The following is a 22,460-nucleotide window of genomic DNA, read 5'->3' on the forward strand; positions in this document are numbered from 1 at the left end:
GGAAACATGAATATGATTGGCTAGTGTACTACACTGAGAACAACTCCAAAGCATTTCGAAACGTGTCGCCTGTTTGTTCATTGTGTGTTTATTTGTTTACTTCTTGCTATGGAAACATGAAAATGATTGGCTGTTGTTCTACACTGACAACTCCAAAGTGGTTCGTGACCTTGTTTTGTTCCTTTTTCAGCCCTAGTTTGTTTTCTTCATAGTCAACACACGCACACACGCACACACACACACACACACACACATACACACACACACACACACACACACACACACACACACACACACACACACAATCGCACGTTCATTGGCAACACTTTCTTCAGTTCAAACTGTCGCAAAAACTTAAGGCAACAAAACAAACGTTAGATTGCTGATAAGCTTACTATATGAAGCTTAATCACTCCGGGGAGAAAGACGTTACAGATTGAAGGAGTCGGTTGATGCTGAAGCTGCTTTGGATCGCGACTGAAATTCCGAAGTCTGAAGCTGTCCGCATTTCAAACACAATGATGTGGATTTTTGCCCATGCTCTTCTTTTTCCTTTCCTGCTTCTTGTACCAGGAGGTGAGTAACAAAAACTTCGCCCAAAAATTATTGCAACAAATTTCGCCCCCCCCCCCCCAAAAAAAAAGCATTAATTCCCCTGTCATTTCATTCAAACTTCATATGCGAGTTATTTAAAGCCGTTGACTATCTGGATTACCTTTCGGATTACAGGGATCACGTGACCGCCGCTCAAATAAGGGTACTCTCAAAATTTACTGGACAAAAACGGATGGGCCGAATTAAAAATCGACCAAAAAATCACAATAGGCAAAACTTTGCCGCTTTTACATGCGAGAAGAAAGCCAAATCAATCATCTACCCCGAACAACTGGTTTTGTTTAGCTAACTTGCGTATTTTGTGTGCTATGCTATTTCCACTAATGCAGGTGTCGATCGCATGAGCAATCAAAAACGGGACTTTTTGCGTCATTTTTTAGGGGTATCATGACAAAAAGGGCTGTTTTTCAGCAATGACAAGGTGGATTGCTTTGAAACTTTTAGAATATTTTACTAATATGCTTGACGTACTTCCAGCAAAATGATCGTCAGACGTATTTGTTCAGATGTGACGCAATGTTTTGGAAAAAGTTCACGCTGTTTCGCACCGACAGCGATTATTGCTGCGTGCCTCTCAAAACATGCTGCGGTCACGCAGAATCATCCTAAAATATCAAGCGTGTTTACAGGCCTAGCAAAGTTTCGTCAGTGCTTGCATTTATTACCAATTCAGTGCCCCATATGGCTTTTTGACCAATCAGGACGGATTCTAGGTGACCCTCTAAATGTTATAACGTTCAGGTAGGGACCCTTTTTGTTTATCAAGCTAAAAATTAACAAGACAAAGTAAAAATTTAAATCAACAATATCAGCGTGATTTATTTTAAAGAATGACACTTCAAATGCTGTCAGAAATAATCTCTTTACTTAAAAAACACCGAAAAGCGAGTTTTGTCGGTGGGTGCTTTATTATTATTATTATTATTATTATGGTGAGCTTATATAGCGCGAACCACAATTAATAGTGCTCTCCGCGCTTTACATACTAATTTCTGCCGTGTGAAATTTCTGTTAGCTTTACGGAACAGCAAGGCACCGCCCATCCCCTGAGTGTGCAATGCCGACCCGCTCACTTGAAATCTAAATTATCTAAGTTCGGAAAAATCAAGTGAAATTGCGTCACTCGCTTTACGTCAAATGTATCTTTAGGTCATTTTCCATCCGTCTGGAGTCGGTTCTAAATCTGTCGCTCTCTGTTCAACAAGAAAAAGCGAAGCAACCGAAACGCATGTTCAACATGGTTTATCTTGTGAGATTGTTGTGTGTCAAACGCATTTGACTTGTGAATATTTATCACGTCAGGTGTGTTACTCTGATTGGCTGACCCAGGTCACGAGAATTCTTTGACTGACAGGCATAATCAGGAAGGAGCGCTAGTCAAGTTCTCATTGTGGCTGTTCTGTCTTATTCGCGGGGTCGCTTCGAAGTTTATTTTGGTCGAATTAAACCGTTATTTCTAATATGCTGACTGTTAGCAAATGATAACAGACATGTCTCACAAACGATATCAGCATTGATTCGCCTAAAAGGCTCATGCTTGATATCTTTTTTCTCGACATGCCTGTTATCATTTGCTAACAGTCAGCATATATTAGAAATAACTCATAATAAAACTTTCGAAGTGTTTCTATCAATAATTTGTCTAAAGACCAAGTGTATGTCACCGTGGTCAGTAAATGACTGATCGGTGAGCCACATCTGACTGGTTGCTCAATTCGTTTTTCCAATCTCGATATTAGTTCCGAAATTCAACCAGTAAAACCCTAGAAATTACTGGTAAACGCATTCCCTGCTTCGGTCAGGCCGAATTATACTATAATGGAGCCTGCGATCTGGTTTCTAATGAGAGTTGAGACCCTAAACACCCTCACGCACATTCTAGTCAAGTCTGTTCAAAATGTCTGATACCCATGATCTTATGCCTGTGTTCGTCCAAAGACCCAAAACACCCTCACGCGAATTTTAGTCAAGTTTCTTACCCTTATATGATCTCTGGTTGTGTTCGCCCCAAAACCCCAAACACCCTCATGCGAACTCTAGTTAAATCTGTTCAAAATGCCTGATAACCGTACATGATCTCTGGTTGTGTTCGCCCCAAAACCCCAAACACCCTCATGCCTGCATACCGAGTAAAACAAAACCCACTGAAACCCCCCCCCCCCCCCCCCCCCAAGCTCTGCTGCCCAAACTTAGGATCCCGTATTCCGCTGATCTTTCACGCAACATTTATAGACTTCCACCTTGCATTTGCTTCAATTGGAAGAACGTGACCAATTCAGTTTTTTGTATGTAGATAATTGCATTCCCTGAATTTTGCGGGGAAGCACTCAATCTGGAGTTTATCTTGGGAGAATCCACTCTTACGTCCTACTTGTATCCGCATGTTGAGTGACGTGTGATTGCTTCTTGACAGGAGTGGATGCGCTCAGCTGGGTCCCCCCGGGCCCGGTGGAAGAAGTGAGGAAGTACGATCTGTGTGAGGGTCAAAACCTCAGCGTGCCCTGGAACCTAACCACCGACCCCCTCGAAAACATTGTATCCATCAAGTGGACATGGAAGGTGAGCAGCGGACACATCTTTATCAACATGACTGTTTTCAACAGAATTAGTGTTCAAAAGGCTATAGCTAGTGTTGTTGTTGTTTTGTTGTGTTTGTCGGTGTTGTTTGTTGCGTTTGTTGTTGTTGTTGTTGTTGCTGCAGCTGTTGCTGTTTTTGTTGTTGTTGTTGTTCTTATTCTTATTTGTAGTGGTGTCATCGATCCTGCTCCTGATGATGACGAAGACGACGACAATAACAACGACGGCAATGATCACAGAGTTTTCTTCCTTGCAGTCTGGAGCCACCTCCGAGGAAAGAGAGCTGGCTTCCTTGCTACCCGGGGACTCCGTCAATGCCACTGACTCCAGGGTGGGTCATGCGGGCAGTGCAGGAATCACCATCAACAACGTCTCGGCCTCCGACACTGGCGACATCGAGGTCAAGGTCACGTTGCAAAACCAGTCGTCACAGCTGGTCGTCACGCACGTTGCCAGACTACTTGTCATGGGTCAGTGATTGGGTCTCCCAATTTAAAGTACAGTTCAGTCCTTCCTGTGTAAACGATTCGGCTTACCATCTGAGATCTGGTCAGACTCTTACAAGGAATCAGACTGTTCCTCCGCTTCAACACAGACCCAAAACATCCTGGCTGCTTCCTGAGCAGAGCGGGAATTTTTTGTTTACAAGGTTTTTTTAAAAGCCACTAATATGAACTGAGCAAAAATATTATTGCACCCATTTTAGTACCCCAACTAAAACATTCATTCCCGTGTCATTTTATTCAAAGGCCATTAAAGGCCCTTCACTTGGCTACCTTACACATTTTTCGGATCAAAGATGTCTGTTTCAAGTATCACATGACCGCCACCGAAGTAAGGGTACCCCCAAATCGACCTGACAATAACGTCATGTACCAATTAAAAAATCGACAAAAATTCAGTATAGGCACAGCTTGGCAACTTTTACATACGAAAAAAAAGAAAGATCATTGATCTATCCAGAACAGGTTGTTTTGTTTTGCTATTTGGTGTATTTCTTGTGTTATGTCATTCCTACTGATGCAGGTGTTGAGCGCATGAGCAGTAGAAAACGAGAGGTTTTTGCGTCCATTTTGAGGGGAACCATGACAAAAAGCGCTTTATTTCAGCAATGCCTAAATGGATTGATTCGAAACTTTCAGCCATCTTTCATCTGAAACGTGTTCCCGGTAGCCAAATGAAGGGCCTTTAATGGCATATACCGTTTGAGTGAAATGACACGGCAATGAATGTTTTAGTTGGGATACGAAAATGGGTGCAATAATTTTTTTGCTCAGTTTCTATGTGTCCAAGGGGAGGGATGTTCGTATCCCACGTGCAGGTATGGGTAGATCTGAGATAGTAAGAACTGTTTCACAGGAAGGAGGATATCCCCAAGGTCGTTAAAGTCGCACACCCAGTCCTTCCGATCTGTATACTATATATCCATGTAGTGTTTGTTTGTTTGTTTGCTTAACGCCGAGTCCACCACGAAGGGTGATATCAGGGCGGTGCTGCTTTGGCATTTAACGTGCGCCACACACAAGACAGAAGTCGCAGCACAGGCTTCATGTCTCACCCAGTCACATTATTCTGACACCGGACCAACCAGCCCTAGCACTAACCCCATAATGCCAGACGCCAGGCGGAGCAGCCACTAGATTGCCAATTTTAAAGTCTTAGGTATGACCCGGCCGGGGTTCGAACCCACGACCTCCCGCTCACTGGGCGGACGCCTTACCACTAGGCCACCGTGTTGCGGTCCATGTAGTGTTGCACACCCAGTCATTCCAGTCTGTATACTATATATCCATGTAGCGTTGCACACCCAGTCATTCATAACACTTGTCTCCCCTATAGCAAAGTTGATTAAAAAATGTATCAATCTATTTTATTTGCACATTCGGTCAAAGACGAGGCAACTGTCTCAGCCTCAGCAACAACGCAATAATTAGTCTCTGTTTATTTTCTGAACAGTTGCCCCGGATGTAGAAAACGAGAAGCTGACCCTGGAGGTGGACTACACTCCCTACCAGACGGAGACAGGTGTTTCCTACGCCACTCTCAGGTGTGGCCGCTTTCATCACAGAGGTGTTCCTACGGTCCACCCCATGATTGAGGTATGTCATCTACGCCACTCTCAGGTGTGCTCGCTTTCATCACAGAGGTGTGCCAACTGTCCACCCCACGATTGAGGTATGTCATGTACACCACTATCAGGTATGGCCGCTTTCGCCACAGAGGTGTGCCTACTGTCCACCCCACGATTGAGGTATGTCATCTACACCACTATCAGGTATGGCCGCTTTCGTCACAGAGGTGTGCCAACTGTCCACTCCACGATTGAGGTATGTCATCTACACCACTTTCAGGTATGGCCGCTTTCGTCACAGAGGTGTGCCAACTGTCCACCCCACGATTGAGGTATGTAATCTACACCCCTCTCAGGTATGGCCGCTTTCGTCACAGATGTGCCAACTGTCCACCCCACGATTGAGGTATGTCATCTACACCACTATCAGGTATGGCCGCTTTCGTCACAGAGGTGTGCCAACTGTTCACCCCACGATTGAGGTATGTAATCTACACCACTCTCAGGTATGGCCGCTTTCGTCACAGAGGTGTGCCAACTGTCCACCCCACGATTGAGGTATGTAATCTACACCACTATCAGGTATGGCCGCTTTCGTCACAGAGGTGTGCCAACTGTCCACCCCACGATTGAGGTATGACATCTACACCACTATCAGGTATGGCCGCTTTCGTCACAGAGGTGTGCCAACTGTTCACCCCACGATTGAGGTATGTCATCTCCACCACTATCAGGTATGGCCGCTTTCGTCACAGAGGTGTGCCAACTGTTCGCCCTACGATTGAGGTATGTCATCTACACCACTATCAGGTATGGCCGCTTTCGTCACAGAGGTGTGCCAACTGTTCACCCCACGATTGAGGTATGTCATCTACACCACTATCAGGTATGGCCGCTTTCGTCACAGAGGTGTGCCAACTGTCCACCCCACGATTGAGGTATGTCATCTACACCACTATCAGGTATGGCCGCTTTCGTCACAGAGGTGTGCCAACTGTCCACCCCACGATTGAGGTATGTCATCTACACCACTCTCAGGTATGGCCGCTTTCGTCACAGAGGTGTGCCAACTGTCCACCCCACGATTGAGGTATGTCATCTACACCACTATCAGGTATGGCCGCTTTCGTCACAGAGGTGTGCCAACTGTCCACCCCACGATTGAGGTATGTCATCTACACCACTATCAGGTATGGCCGCTTTCGTCACAGAGGTGTGCCAACTGTCCACCCCACGATTGAGGTAATTGATAGAATTTGTAACAGTTTTTTTATTATTTTTTTATTTTTTTTATTTACTATATTAGCATATATCATGATTGTATTGATTGTATTTATTGTTCAAAATGCCCCCATGGGTTATGGACTAATAAAACTTGAACTTGGTATGTCATCTACACCACTCTCAGGTATGGCCGCTTTCGTGACAGAGGTGTGTCAACTGTCTCCGGTCTGGCTAGGTTTTAACATGTCATAAGACCATCCTTTCGCTTGGTCACATACCAAACATGAACAGCCTTGGTGTTCTCTACACAAAGTGGGAGATTATTGATAAATCAATCTTTTTTTAATGAAAAACAAGGGGCACCTCGAGAAGGTGCTGCTGTGAACACAATTGCGTGGGAGCGGCCATTGTAGGGGACCTGGTGTCTGGCTTGCTGGGTAGAGGACCAGCGGCGATCACTGCACCTGGAAAAAGAGAGGCTATAGGTTGCACATCTAGTTCCTTTAGCGAGCTTGACGTCCTGTCACAGGCCTTCATCCTCCTCCCCCCACTCCACCCTCCCCCACCCCCGCCTGCAGCTGTAGACACCCTTGCTTGTATACAGCGCAGCCACAGAGACTGGTTTGACGAGAATGATCCAGAACTCTTTGAGCTCCTCGAGCTCCCCCACAAGAGACGCCAAGAATACCTCGCAGGCAAAATCTGCACCAAGAGAAAAGTCTCATACGAGTATATAATGCTTATATTCTAGCATAATATATATATAGTGTATATGCTAGCATATAATGCTTGCTCATCCAAAGCCAGCCACGCTGTGCGGGCCACCTGTCTCGCACGGAAGATAACAGAATCCCCAAGATGTTAATCTACATTCAGTTCAGAGAAGGCCACCGGGAAACAGGAAGACCCTGCAAACGATTCAAAGACAGCTTGAAGGAAAACCGTCAAGCCTGTGAGCTTGACATCGCAAAATGGAAAGCTCAGTCCCAGGACACGCCCCTTTGGAGACGTCTTTGAAAAAAAAAAGGACCGAAGACCTTTGAAGCAAAAATAGTAGCGAACACCCCAGAAAAGAAAAAACAAAGTAAACAGAGAAAAGCTGGTACCGATGATACACACCCTTGCGGCATAATTGCATACTATGCCGGAGACGCTGTGCCGCCAGGGTTGGCTTCCATTCGCACATGCGGACGCATTTGAGAAACTGAGCTGTTTTTGCCACTTAACCGTCGTACTGACGGGAGACTCCAGACAGACAGACCATTTTTTAAATACATGTACGACCAGTGGATTTTTATTTCGTAACACAAAATACCCGTTTACACAGTTGGCACCCAGGAAGTTCATTTTGTTATGTGACCAAGTGGAGGGAAGGTCTTATCGCATGTCAAAGCCTGGCCAAATATGAAATGGTGAGCCGAGATGAGTGCCTTTAAGTTATTGTTCATATAAATATTTGCTTGGTTAAAGGGACATCCCTTCCCGTGTAAGCGATTCCTCTCACAATCTCAGATCTGGACAGGCTGATACGTGGGATAAAACCGTATCTCCTATGACTATGCTTTTAACCGATGTGACGATGTGTGTGCTTCGCCAGACGCCTGACGGACAGTCCGTGTCGATTGCTGCCCACAATGACCACGAGTACATCTACCCGCTAGATCCAGGCGGTACCACGGTTGGACGATATCGCTGCCAGCTGCCAGCGAAAAACTTGTGTCAGGACGCCAATCTCCTGTCCAATGTCGTCGACGTTAAAGCCAACGATATCAGGTCAATATTGGTTGTCTGACCGTCCGTCCGTCCGTCCGTCTGTCTGTCATCCTCCATTCCAATTGTCACTATGCAGGCCGACGATATCCGGTCAATACTGGTTGTCTGTTTGTCTGTCTGTCTCTCTGTCTGGCACCCTCCATTCCGACACCGTCACTATGCAGGCCGATGATATCAGGTCCATTTATTGTCTGTCTGTCTGTCTGTCTGTCTGTTTGGCACCCATTATTCCGACACCGTCACTATGCAGGCCGATGATATTAGGTCCATTTATTGTCTGTCTGTCTGTCTGTCTGGTGCCCTTTATTCCGACACCGTCACTATGCAGGCCGACGATATCAGGTCCATTTATTGTCTGTCTGTCTGTCTGTCTGTCTGTCTGGCACCCTTTATTCCGATACCGTCACTATGCAGGCCGACGATATCAGGTCCATTTATTGTCTGTCTGTCTGTCTGTCTGTCTGTCTGCCTGTCTGTCTGTCTGTCTGTCTGTCTGTCTGTCTGTTTGCCTGTCTGCCTATCTGTCTGCCTGTCTGTTTGTCTGTCTGTATGTCTGCCTATCTGTCTGTCTGTCTGTTTGCCCGTCTGTCTGTCTGTCTGTATGTCAGTCTGCCTGCCTGCCTGCCGGTCTGTCTGTTTGCCTGTCTGTCTGTCTGTCTGTCTGCCTGTCTGTCAGTCTGTTTGCCCGTCTGTCTGTCTGTCTGTCAGTCTGTCTGTCTGTCTGTTTGCCTGTCTGTCTGTCTTACTGTCTGTCAGTCTGTCTGCCTGTCTGTCTGTCTGTTTGCCTGTCAGTCTGTCTGCCTGTCTGCCTGTCTGTTTGTCTGTCTGTCTGTTTGCCTGTCTGTCTGTCACCCTTCAGTTAAACCCCGTCACCCTACGATCGACGCCTTTCGGTTCATATTCGTTGTCTGTCAGTGCAATCCGTCTGTCTGTCTGTCTGTCTGTCAGTCTGTCGGTCACCCTCATCCCAAGCACTTTGAAGTCACTTAAAAGCTTGAAAATAAAAACCCAACCCAGGTAATATCCACTTCGAACAAATGTCTTGATAATCTAGATCTGTATCATTTCCCCAGATAAGTATTGTAGAAAATAATAGTGCGCTAAGAGATTTATACAGCAATTCGAGAATTTGAACTATTGAACTGGGCGCGTAACGCTCGGTTTAATAATAATTTTCGAGATTTGCTCTAAAAATCTCTTAGCACACATTGATTTTTGATGGCCGCAGGAGCGGTCATCTATTGCAATGCACCCGGAGAGGTGACATGTCTCGTTTTGTTACCGTTCTCACGAGATCAGTTACAGTATTTTGTTTCTCTCTCTCTCTCTCTCTCTCTCTCTCTCTCTCTCTCTCTCTCTCTCTCTCTCTCTCTCCCTGTATGTATGTCTTTGTCTGTCGATCTGTGTCTCCCTCTGAGTCTCTCCGCTTCTGTCTTTCTATGTCTGTCTTTGTCTATGTGTGTGTGTGTGTGTGTGTGTGTGCGTGCGTGTGTGTGTGTGTGTGTGTGTCTCTCTCTCTCGCTCTCTCGCTCTCTCTCTCTCATCCGACTCCTGGCACACAGGTCAAAGCAGAGGTTAATTTGAGTGCACGTGTACCTAGCAGGAGGGGGTGATTCGGGTCAGAAGTGGGGTAAAGCACTTTGGTCTTCAGTCTTTGGGTTATAGCTTTTAGTGGAGAAGATGCCAACATGAAATTGCACTATGCTCTACTATTTATTGTCCTTGTCTATCGGACATGAAGAAGGGAAGCTACAATCGCCCCAGGCCATATATACTCTTTGTTTCCTGAGCCTGGACCATTGAGACGGTTACCTCATAGATCTGTTCATTCTTCAGTTTGTCGGTGTCAAAAGTTATACCCCCCATTCCACACAACCGTTCTTTGTCCCGTTCCCGTACCAACCAAGGACTGCTGCCACAACAATGGAACGCTGCGCAAACCGCCGGTTTTTTTTCATCTTTCAGCAGCGTCTGACCATAGTGGCAGCCGTCCTTGGTCGGTAAGGGAACGGGACCTAGAACGGATGTGTGGAATGCGGGTATGACAACTCATGCAGAGTGTGAGAGCGCTACCGTTGTGTTACCGTTGTTTTAAGTTCCTTCAACGATCCAAGCGTTCCGTTACCGATGGGTTGAGGTTCCATTCTGATCGGGAGGGGAACGGCTAACAATTTTGAACATGCAGCCCAAACTCAGCCGTCCCTACCGACCCTACCGTTCAAAGCAGTTCCGTTAACGATCAGTTACGTTCATTGCGGTTCTGTCCCGATCCCTCCCGTGTCCGCACCGTTCCTGGGTCGGTACGGGAACGGGACCTAGAACGGTTGTGTGGAAAGGGGGTATGAGACTCGACCACTTGGCTTATGGTGGAGACAGCTTGAAGATCTCTGGATATAATTGAGGAGGAGTAGTCTTCCTTTTAAAAAATGTGTACTCTGCCGTGCAGATTACAAATTTGTGCTGTCGGGGCTGGGTAAAGGGAGTGAAGGGTAAGGGGGTGGGGGGTGGGGTGGGGTAAGCGAGGGGTAAGAGAGACGAAAGAGGAAACTGGACAGGGAATAGTTACTGCCTGAAGTATTCAATAAAGCCACACACACAAAAAGAAATTACCACATTATACAGGTTTTCAATTCACATTTTTGCAAAGTATCTGCACAAGCATGCATGCCTCTGTGAGTATGTTCGTGGCTGCTTTCATGGGGTGCCTGTATCCTCAGGAATTTGAGGATTTCTTTTATCTCTCTTTTTCTGACACCGTTGATTTAACGTCATTTTTACAGGACAGTTTTTTTCCTTTCAGTTGTAAGTTGTAGTAGTTTGACCTTATTGTTTTAGGACAAGTAGAGCTCGTTCACCAGTAGCAAAGACTCACTCAGTCCGTCAGTGTGCCTGAGTGTGTTTCATATGTGAGGGGGGGGGGAGGGGCTCTCCCGTGGCCGGCCACCTGCAATGTACGGACAGGTTTGCACTGGCCCAAGGGTGTCCGTTCATGAGAGGGACTGCTGTAACAGCAAAACTAGTGTGAAACATAAGTAATCAATTTATCCACTTGACTATATTCACAACAGGGACCTATCACTCTTCTTTGCATGTTTTTATGCCTACGGATTTTTAAATACTCTGCAACACATGTAACCCAAATTCAACATGTGCCCGTACAATACCGCATCTTTTATGAAAACATTGCTTCGGCCATGTTGATTTTAAGCAACCAATTTTCTTGTTATAGTTTGTAAAGGCACATTTTTCTGCGCGCGTTCGGATAACTCGTGCTTTGTGGACAAGTCGAGTTAGATCTCCGTTTTACGAGGGTGGAGGGCGAGGTTTGTCTCCCTAGGTATGTGTGTATGTATGTACGAGTGTGAAAAACATAGCTCAGAAACTACAGGGCCGGACTAGGTAAGTATTAGGGGGGGGGGGGGGTTACAGATGGAGGTCCAGGGGGCGAAGCCCCTTGGTGGGGGTCCAGGGGGCGAAGCCCCCTTGATGGGGGTTGCAAGGGGGCGAAGCTGAACGTTTTTTGATGTTTCTGGAGGGAAAGGAAGCCTCTCCTTGAACGAAAAAGGTAAATTCGACAGTTTGGCAAATTAGGCAATGCAACCCCCCCCCCCCCCTCCCTCCCCCACAAAAAATAGTGCGTTTGGGTGGTACATGCTTAAGCCCGGGGGAGGGGGTTGCGCAACCCCTATAACCCCCCCCCCTAGTCCGGCCCTGAACTACCTAACGGATTATTAATGAAAATTGATGTACATTTTGTTGAGGGCATTTGCTTCAGCTTGTGCCGGGTTTTTTTGCCCGTTTGCCACAGTCTTAAATTTTAATCTTTGTTAGATAAAGTTCCGTTCCGTTCAGTTCAATTTCGTTCAGTTCTGTTCCGTTTTGTCTGTCAGTTATAATGGGTTAAGTCTGTATGTCTGTCGGATATCCTTAAAGTCCGTATTGCTTGTCCGATTGTCTGTCTGTCTGTCTGTCTGTCTGTCTGTTGTTTGTTCTGATGTTGTTGTTGTTGTATTTTTGTGTGGTGATGGTGATAGTGCTTCTGGAATGGGCCCTTCATCTTTTCTTTTTTTAACCCAACAGGTTAAACAAGCTTGAGCATCTACTGAGCCAACTGCAGCAAGAACACGACCACGACAAGCAGACCCTGCAAAACACCTTGAAGCAGACCAAGCAAGAGTTGAACCAGGCCAAGCAAGAACAGGACCAGACCAAGCAGACCCTGCAAAACACACAGCAAGGGTTGAAGCAGACCAAGCAAGAACAGGACCAGACCAAGCAAGAGTTGAACCAGACCAAGCAAGAGCTGGAACAAACCAAGAAGACACTGCAAGGCGTGAAGCGTGATGTACAGCGTAAGTATCTGGCCTCCGTGTCTTCTGAAAGACACAGCATAATGTTACGCGTAAGTATCTGGCCTCCGTGTCTTCTGAAAGTCACAGCATGATGTAAAGCGTAAGTATCTGGCCTTCCTGTCTTCTGAAAGACACAGCGTGATGTAAAGCGGAAGTATCTGGCCTCCCTGTCTTGTGAAAGACACAGTATGATGTAAAGCGTAAGTATGTGGCCTCCCTGACTTCTCAAAGACACAGTGGGATGTAAAGCGTAAGTATCTGGCCTCCCTGTCTTGTGAAAGACACAGCGTGATGTAACGCGTAAGTACTTCGCCTCCTTGTCTTCTGAAAGACACGAGATGTAAAGCGAATATTTGGCCTCCATGTTTTCTAAAAGACACAGCCCTTCCTTTGAATACAGTTATAATGGGTTAAGTACATCGCTCCAAATATCAACATCATGACTGCTTCTTGTGCCGAATAAGACTTTTTCGGATGAAGTAATTCAACTGATTGTTAATAGTGTTTGTTAAGAGAATAAAGGAGAAACAAATTCCATGCTCCACATGCAGAAAACACCGAGAATATTGATTTTGGATATTATGTGTTCAAATTCAAGTGGAAGGAAGATCTTATACCTTGTTAATACCTAACCAGATCTGAGATGGTGAATCCAAAATGTTTACACGCGCTGGACTGTGACTTTCCAGATACCTTTCAAGATACCTCCCTTTTCATGTACACCACGTTGCAAATCAGCATCGACCTTTCCATCCATTTCCATCCAGGCACTTAGACACATACCACACATCTTCCTACACCCAGGCTGATGTCAGTGCAGAGTAAAATGTATGAATTTACATTCAGTCAAGTTAAGACTAAAGGTTTTAAGTAACGTAGACTGGGTTACTACTGGGTAGATGAGGTTATGGTGTGTGTGTGTGTGTGTGTGTGTGTGTGTGTGTGTGTGTGTGTGTGTTTGTTTGTGTATGTGTGTGTGTGTGTGCGCGCGCGCACAACCGACAATGTTTGTGAAACTTTGCGTGTGAATTCCTGCAGATATTATCCCCAGATGTGTTTGTTTTTTATATATATATATATAAAAAAAATTTAATAGATATATTGATGACGTCATATCCGGCTTTTTTATTTTTACAAAAGTTGAGGCCGCACTGTGGTGACATTCCTTTTTCACTCAAATTGATCGAAATTTTGGTCAAGGAATCCTCGTTTCAGTCCGGACTTATGAACATTAATGAACAAATTTGTTATTAATTAAAGGCACAGTAAGCCTCCCGTAAACCATCACAGAGCTCCCCGAGCGTCTACATGCAGTACAAGCATACTTCCATTTGAACGCTCACCGAACGGGAACATCCTGGCTGCTTTCTGTCGAGCGTGAGAAATTTTCAAAGAATTTATTTTCGTGGACTTGGTCTTTAACAACAATGGCGCCTCGTTTTGGTGCTGGACGGCTGTTATGAATATTCCCGGACAGTAAGCCTCCCGTAAACCATCACAGATACTGTCAGGCTTTTACACACAGTACAAACACCCTTCCATTTGAACGCTCACCAAACGGGAACATCCTAGGTGCCCTACGTAAAGAGCGAGCAATTTTTAAAGAATTAATTTTGCAGATTGTCTCGAACACTTGTTGGACCCATCCTGAACTCAGGTCAAAAATGAGTTACTTCCCTTCGGGTCTCATTCTATCGATGTAAACTGGCGATAGCCGTGGATCGATGATTATCAGAATGTTTTTGGACCGTGGTGCGTTTTTGCGCTAGACCTAACTTTTAAAATCTAAATAATAAATTGACAGCTTGTTACACAAACATTCTTTAATCATAAAAGAATTATTTTTTCATCAAGACAAGATCAGTGCAATTCGAAGTTGTGAAAGTTTGAAAAAAAGAAAAGCCCGGAAGCAGGGTCACGCAAGGGTCGTAGCAGACGACGGTTTAGTGCATATCGCCGTTCCTCTCAACAGTCAAAAGCCATCGCTAGAGTTCTTGTGAACCACAGCCGTTTGTTTCGTGTATAAAAACGTGCTATTGTAGATAAGCTGACATCGAGTCGCATTCAAATGACTAACTGACGACTACATTGTGAAAAAGGGAAACTGGATCACACGGGTTCACGATGGCTCAGGGGTAAGATAAACCACTCAAAAATAAATTCTTTGAAAATTGTTCGCTCTTTACGGAGGGCACCTGGGATGTTCTCAATCGGTGAGTGTTTAAATGAAAGGGTGTTTGTACTGTGTGTAAAAGCCTGACCGTATCTGTGATGGTTTACGGGAGGCTTACTGTGCCTTTAAAGTTGTCATTAAAATCAAATTTGTTCTAACATATTTTCATATGGTTGCATTGTAATTCGTGTTAATCTCCCAATCCAAAATATATAGATAAGTATGTTAACTTTGAAAATGTGCTAACAATTAAAATAAATGGTTTGGGGTTATTCTCTGTAGTTAGCTACCACAGAGGCATACTGAACTTCTTCGCTTCACGCCGCTAGCGCGCCAGTTTCTCTCTGACCGGATGCGGCATTAGGCTCCGCGGAATCTATCAAAACAGGAATACAGAGCTATCTCCCAACCGAGACGAAAGTGATTGCAGATTGGCCGACTTTGACAGTGATCTCCGTTATGTTCTTCACAGTTATGACAAGAAAATTGGTTGATTAAAATCAACATGGCCGAAGCAGGCACACATGCTTGTGCAGATACTTTGCAAAAATATGAATTGAAAACCTGCATAATTATGTGGGTTTTTTTTTCTGGTAGCATTCCTTGGTTGGTACGGGAACGGGACAAAGAAGAGTTGTGTGGAATGGGGATATAACTTTTGACACCGACAAACTGAAGAATGAACAGATCTACAGGGCCAGACTACCGGGGGGGGGGGGGGGGGGGGGGGGGTTACGGGGGGTTGCGCAAAACAAAGAGTATATATGGCCTGGGGCGATTGTAGCTTCCCTTCTTCGTTTCCGATAGACAAGGACAACAAGAAATTTGGTTGATTAAAATCAACAGGGGTCGAAGCCGTGTTGTAATAAAAGAAGCAGCAATGTACAAATAAACTTGACCAAAACATTATTGCAACAACTTTCGCACGCTAACAAAAGCGGTAAAACGCAATCCATTTTAGTTCAACTTTATATGCTGGAAAAGGTAATTATGTCCACCGTTCATATCATTTGTCCGATTGGTGGTAATTTGTATAGGCATCCCGTTACAGCCTGTCAAACAAGGTCACCCCTAAAATCGACCTGACAAAAACCATAGCCCCGTGTTTTAAAATCTGCAAAAAATCAGAATGTGCACTTACCAAACACTTATGACTACCGTCAGAAACGCCATTTAATTTCCAGTTCAAAGCATTTTGTTTGATGCACCTTACTTCTCTAGTCTTTGAGTAGCCTTTTGACAAAGGCGGTAGGGGTCAACCGTTTCAGAGGCAAAAAAAGGCACGTTTTGCGGCCATTTTTGAGGGGGTCCTCCACTCAAAGAGCCATATCTGCTCAAGTTCTCAATGAATTGCTTTAGAAATTTCAGAAGTTATTACTGGCTGAGGTTATTATTGGCTGAGGTTATTATTGGCTGAGGTTATTTGTAGCCAGAGCGCTGTGCTGATTTGATGGTTATTATGGGGGCCAGGAGGCCCCCATTTATACGGATAGTTTCGAGGTTGACCATGGGCAGCGCCATTTTGTTGTGAAATACGTCATCAGTTTGTGTACACAGGAAGTTGTGACATCCGTCACCCTATGGGAGGGGTGAAGGCAACATTGTTCTTCAGTAGAAAGTTGTGAAATCCGTCACCCTATGGGAGGGGTGAAGGCAAAATTGGTCATCACTGAGTTTGTGTAACACAGGAAGTTGTGAAATACGTCACCCTATGGGAGGGGTGACGGCAAAATTGTTCAACAAAAACATCATTGGCCGAAATGTGCAGGGTTAACCGCAACAAACTCAAACCATTCATACTACCCTGCATTTGAGTGACTTATTTACCAACATTTTTATGTCTTATGTTCAGCACAGATGTAGGAAAAATCATGAACCAAAATGTTATTTATTTTCTAATTTAACATTTGTTTTACAAATGTGACCATGTTCTTTCAAACATACAGTGACATTAAACATTGTTATGTTAAAAAAAGAAGAACAAAAAGAAAAGCTTTTGTGCACAAATCAGAAAATACATTGTACATTTTACCTACAGGCCAAACAAGAGATCCAAGCAAGTTGCACTGATCTAAAAATATAAGTTGTCAAAAACAGGCGCTTGCATTTGGATGTGTCCAATGATAGTAGGTTTGGTTGTGATCAATCAGAATAATGTAGGAATACAAATGTATGACAGTTTGGTATGATATGACATGTAATTCACATATGCTGAAATATAAAATTATACATCATATAATATTAATATGGCTGTTGCCATGACCATGAACCCCAAGAAAGGTTTAATGTTATGTAAATCAAAATACCAAAATCAAGCACCTATTAATCTGGTCTACGGCGCGGGAAGATTGAGGCCTTCGTAAACGTTCAACGTTGGCCAATAATGATTTTAACAATGTTGTGTCGTTTTGTATTATGTTGTATTTTGTTGATCAATTGATAAATATGTCTTCCCAACATATTACAAATCAAACAGAAATAAAGTCTTAGAGAACTACAATAATTATTGTTGCCGTCAAAACCTTGCAAGGCCTCAACCGTTCTCACGAGATCAGTTACATTTTTTCTCTCTCTCTCACTCTCTCTCTCTCTCTCTCTCTTTCTCTCTCTCTCTGTATGTTGTCTTTGTCTGTGTCTCCCTCTGAGTCTCTCCGCTTCTGTCTGTCTATGTCTGTCTCTGTCTATGTGTGTGACAGTGTGTGTGTGTCTCTCTCTCTCTCTCTCTCTCTCTCTCTCTCTCTCTCTCTCGCTCTCTCTCGCTTTCTCTCTCTCTCTCATCTGACTCTTGGCACACAGGTCAAAGCAGAGGTTAACTTGAGTGCACGTGTACCTGTTGGGCGCAAAGTAAGAATCCGGGGCAGAGTTGGAATAACTTGGGGATTTCCCGAAACCTCATTTGATTTCCAACAAAGCGCCGCATTTCCGGAAACGAGCTGCCTCGTTCTAGAAATGGCAACCCTTCGACTGGCACAAAAAAGTATACCCTTTTCACAGGTCATGAATAAGGTATATGAAAAAGCAAGGTCTTATGCAGGGGAAGTCTTGAATTGGGGGTGTGGGGGTACACTGTGTAACAATTATCTCAGTGACACTCAGCGCATGCAGCGAGCTTGTTGCTGCTGTCTCGATCTATTTTGAACACAATGATTTTTTTTTTCTCAGAGTAGAGTGTTAGTTTGTTACAACAGGCTGAAATCATCTTTAATTTGAATCAACATTTTGCAACAATCAATCACGTCAATATAGCGCACAGACTTGCACATTACATTTCAAGAGCCTAGATTACCATGCATGCAGTGACAAAAGCCTACTCAATAAAGGGACGTAATGCTGTCTCTGCAGCCCAGAGAGACTGAGTTTAATATATAATCAGTTAAGACTGAGTAAAAAAATATTACAATCGATAGTTACCAGTGAAACTGAAGTTATATCGGAACACTCTTGTTGTGTTTTTGTTGTTGTAAAATGTAAGATCTGAAACGTTAAAAATTACGTAAAATTGGTGCGTTTTGGTCGAGCGGGATGGGTCATTGAACTGTGTTGTTACAACCCGCCGAAGTTATCCCCGAGTACGCAGTACTAGGGTCCAACAGACTTTAATTGTGTGTGTGTGTCTGTCTGTCTATCTGTCTGTCTGTCTCGACCTAACAGCTTATTGCTGGGAAACTACTGGGCGCAGTTCGTTCAAAAGTTGATACACTAACTTGATAATAGGTCCGATTGATCGTATTAAAACTTCATAATGTTACCTGGGACCTAAATGCCCCCAAAAACACAAAAGTTCTTGACGGTTGGACGAATTCAATCGGAGCAACAGCCAGCCATTGAGCTGATAGAACAGCGAAACACGTCACCCAGTGACGAGAAAAGCGTGATTTCCAAGCCAGCCAGCGGGTGGGGATTATTTTGGTCTCGGTGAGACTGAAAGAGAGAGAGTCGTCTGCTGCAGATCTGTCGTCTGCTGCAGGATCTGTCGTTTGCGCGCGGTGTGTGTGTGTGTGTGTGTGTTCATTTTGTGCACATGTGTTAGTGTTACTGTTTGTGTGTGTGTGTGTGTGTGTGTGTTCATTTTGTGCACATGTGTTAGTGTTACTGTTTGTGTGTGTGTGTGTGCACTTCGCGTGCTGGGCGACCTAATTTTAGCACCCTAGGCATTTGAGTTCACTGGGAAAATTGTCAGAGTTAGTGGCTTGGTGGCCAAAGTGATCCGGGTTCGATTCCCGGCATGGGCGGTCTATTTTTTTTATTTTTTTAAATTTTTTTTAAATTCTTGTTTACTATTGTTTATTATGAACGTTTTAATGTTTAATTTTACTCTAATATTTTTTTTTTTTGAATCCAAGTGATCCGGGTGGAAAGCGATTCGTCTATGGCCAAAGTGATCCGGGTTCGATTCCCGTTTTTTTTTTCTTTTTTTTTTTTAATTCTTGTTTACTATTGTTTATTATGAACATTTTAATGTTTTATCTTACTCTAATAATTTTTTAATTATATTTTTTTTTTAAATCCAAGTGATCCAACATTTTAATGTTTTATTTTACCCTAATAATTTTTTTTTTAATTGTGTAAAATAAATAAAAATTTTTTTTTAAATCACTTGGATTTAAGAAATTTTTAAAAAATTTATTTTACACAATTAAAAAAATTCGATTCCCGGCATGGGCGGTCTATTTTTTTTCTTTTTTTTTTTAATTCTTGTTTACTATTGTTTATTATGAACATTTTAATGTTTTATCTTACTCTAATAATTTTTTAATTATGTAAAATAAATAAAATAAAATTTTTTTTTAAATCCAAGTGATCCAACATTTTAATGTTTTATTTTACCCTAATAATTTTATTTTTGATTGTGTAAAATAAATATATTTTTTTTTAAATCACTTGGATTTAAGAAATTTAAAAAAAATTTATTTTACACAATTAAAAAAATTCGATTCCCGGCATGGGCGGTCTATTTTTTTAAATTTTTTTTTTAATTCTTGTTTACTATTGTTTATTATGAACGTTTTAATGTTTTATTTTACTCTAATAATTTTTTTAATTGTGTAAAATAAATTAAAAATTTATTTTTAATCCACGTGCACAAGACAAAACCTTTCATACTGGCAGAGCGAGCCAGTCTGAAGAGTACTCGGGTCCAGCGCCAGCGTTTTTTATCAAAAGTGTTTTTGCTTTTTGTAATTCGGTTGGTTTGGTGCGTTATACAATGCATCTGCTTTTTCAAGACAAAGCATTGATCACATAGGCCATCATGACTTGTATCATTTTACATCGCATTCTAAGAAAGAGCAGAATTCTCACTATGCGCGCGATACATTTCTAGAATCGCGTAGCGCAAAGTTGGAATTCCTACAATGGCGGCCATTGTTAGAATTCCAACAAAGCGCAGGTCATTTCCGGAAAAGCGCCGATGACGAGATGGGTCGCAACATACCTAGGAGGGGGGTGATTTAGTATCCGCCGGAAAAGGCCTTCAGATCGCTTTCAAAGCTTCACCATAAGATTCTATGTTACAAATAATGCTACCATCCACGAGGAATAACTTTACTTTGCAAATTCAACAGTTTTGATAGCTAAGTAACTGTCGTAAAAGAATCCAAGGAAAGAGCACTCTTGTAATGGTTGGGTGATTTCCCTTTGTCCAATTTGTCACAACAATCAAAATGGCGTCTCTCGGCGATTATTTTAGTCTGACAAGGTGAGTGTTACATAGTAAACGTTATCTGACAGAAAATAATGCTTTCAATGAGACAGTCAGTATCTGTTTACAAGTTGCTCTGAGCAGGACTGCAAAGCCTGAATCGATCATGCGAGTCAAATAGCTCTGGTGCACTCCGAATCATTCGCCGCCTTGATAGAGATCATTCAGTACTGGTAGTACTTAGTCCGATTATCTTGGACATGTTTGTTGCCTGTTGGTGATCCTTTCAAATATATGTCTCTGAAGTTGCACTTTTACTCCCTTACGTATATGCATTGTCATGTCACTGATCGATCACTTGGAACAGTAAACGTGCGCTTTGCGTGCAAGACGGAGTTCGAAGCAGTATTTCACCGAACATGAGAGAGCTCTGAAAATCGTGTTTATTCTCAGAATAGTAACCCAAAAGAGAAGACATACTTATCCCACTGAACTGTGTCGAGGAAATCATTGTCTTGTGCATTTGTTGTGTGTGTGTGTGTGTGTGTGTGTGTGTGTGCCTGTGTGTTTTCAGACTTGTGTATGCATGATCACTGTGTGTGTGTGCGTGTGTGTGTGTGTGTGCGCGCGTGTGTGTGTGTGTGTGCGTGCGCATGCAGGGGAGTATGTCAAACTCAAGTGAGCTTTTCTTGAAGTTGATGATGATTGAAGTTTGATACAATAACTCATTAACTGTAACTGTAAGGTGGATTGATGAATAGTGTATCCTTTTCATGAATTTGTCTTTATTTCCAGGCTATGGAAGTTTCATGTTCAAAACAACAACAGAGCTGCCCCTGCAAGAGAAAAGGTGCGGAGGCAGGATAGGGAGAGGAATTAGCAGTCTCTATGTGTGGGCAGATGAAGAGGAAAGGACTGGTCTAAGTCCTCTCAAACTGAAATTGGTTTGCTGGGGAAGAAGGCTGATCCAAAAAACAACACCGCCCTCCAAGTCCAACCCTCCTCTAAACTCAATAATTCCAGTAAGTACCTTTTTATTCTGCAAGATTTGTTAGGTGGATGACTTTGTTGCAGGGTATATTAAATAATGACAAAAAGTGAGGTTTGCAGGTCTCAGTCGCAAATTATATTACTGGTGCCTATTGTTTGTTGCTATTCTAGTGAATGTGTATACATATATTTATTTCCTATTTTCAGAAGATAATGACAAATAATTAAAATTGTGTGCACTTAAATGTCACTACACACAACCTTTTAGTGTCTCATAAAGGGAAATACATATGAACAGTCCCCACAATTGGGGTGCTGTACCATGAAACCCCTCTTTTAAAAACCTTTACAATTCAAGATCTCCCCTATTTTAAGACCTTGTGTTTCAGATGTTTAGGTCATAACCTGTGCAAATTTACCTTCATTGTAAGACTTCTTGCTTTTTAAGACCTTATTTTCTCAGATTTTGGGGGGTCGTAAAAGGGGGTTCCACTGTATTCTAAAATATGAATTCTTGTTTACTGTTTAAACTACACCCATTTGCTCTTTGTAAATGAAGGATATTTTTCAGATTGATTATTTCTGCCTCCATACTGATCTTTATAATATATGACACATTGGCGAGCAGATTCCATGATCATGCTAAAAATGTAGGAAGTCATAATTATGATGTTTAGGTTTTAGAATTGTGTATGCCTTGCAGTTCAAATTCATGTCTGCCTTCCTGTTCAATTGTTTAAAAATCAAGACAATCCCTGAGACACATTTTCCAACCACATGTCACACAGCAGTTCTGCTTGAAACATCAGAATCGAATAGTATACCAAACAGGCCTTTATGCGGTTTAGCACTTGACTACTGCTGCTTCAATACCACTTGTGCAGAAAAAAAATTAGAGATACAGTGGAGCCCTTCTTTTTAAGATATTACAAACTCAATTAAAGATCAAAACTTGACTAAATGTAAAAAGCAATATGTGTTAGAATGGAGGTTATAAACAGAAATCTGAGAAAGTAATGTCTTAAAAGACAAATGTTTAGAAAA

At 43.0% G+C, this 22,460-nt stretch overlaps 1 protein-coding gene and 1 long non-coding RNA gene across 2 annotated transcripts in view; both read left to right on the top strand.

Moving 5' to 3' along the window:
* The first annotated feature begins 383 nt into the window (after nt 1-383).
* The window catches only part of LOC138968979 (uncharacterized), a 42,716-nt gene continuing 20,639 nt past the window's right edge, over nt 384-22,460 (top strand). The window contains exons 1-6 of the mRNA XM_070341661.1: nt 384-576; nt 3,029-3,174; nt 3,449-3,662; nt 5,149-5,291; nt 8,085-8,260; nt 12,341-12,612. Coding sequence (XP_070197762.1) covers nt 453-576; nt 3,029-3,174; nt 3,449-3,662; nt 5,149-5,291; nt 8,085-8,260; nt 12,341-12,612 — 1,075 coding nt within the window. The 5' untranslated portion in view covers nt 384-452. The remainder of the gene's footprint in view (nt 577-3,028; nt 3,175-3,448; nt 3,663-5,148; nt 5,292-8,084; nt 8,261-12,340; nt 12,613-22,460) is intronic.
* LOC138968977 (uncharacterized) lies at nt 20,232-21,523 on the top strand. Its single transcript, XR_011456335.1, has 2 exons — nt 20,232-20,483; nt 21,222-21,523. It is a non-coding gene; the product is annotated as an uncharacterized lncRNA (long non-coding RNA).

Source organism: Littorina saxatilis, linkage group LG6 (assembly GCF_037325665.1).
Source record: "Littorina saxatilis isolate snail1 linkage group LG6, US_GU_Lsax_2.0, whole genome shotgun sequence".
Classification (NCBI taxonomy): domain Eukaryota; kingdom Metazoa; phylum Mollusca; class Gastropoda; order Littorinimorpha; family Littorinidae; genus Littorina; species Littorina saxatilis.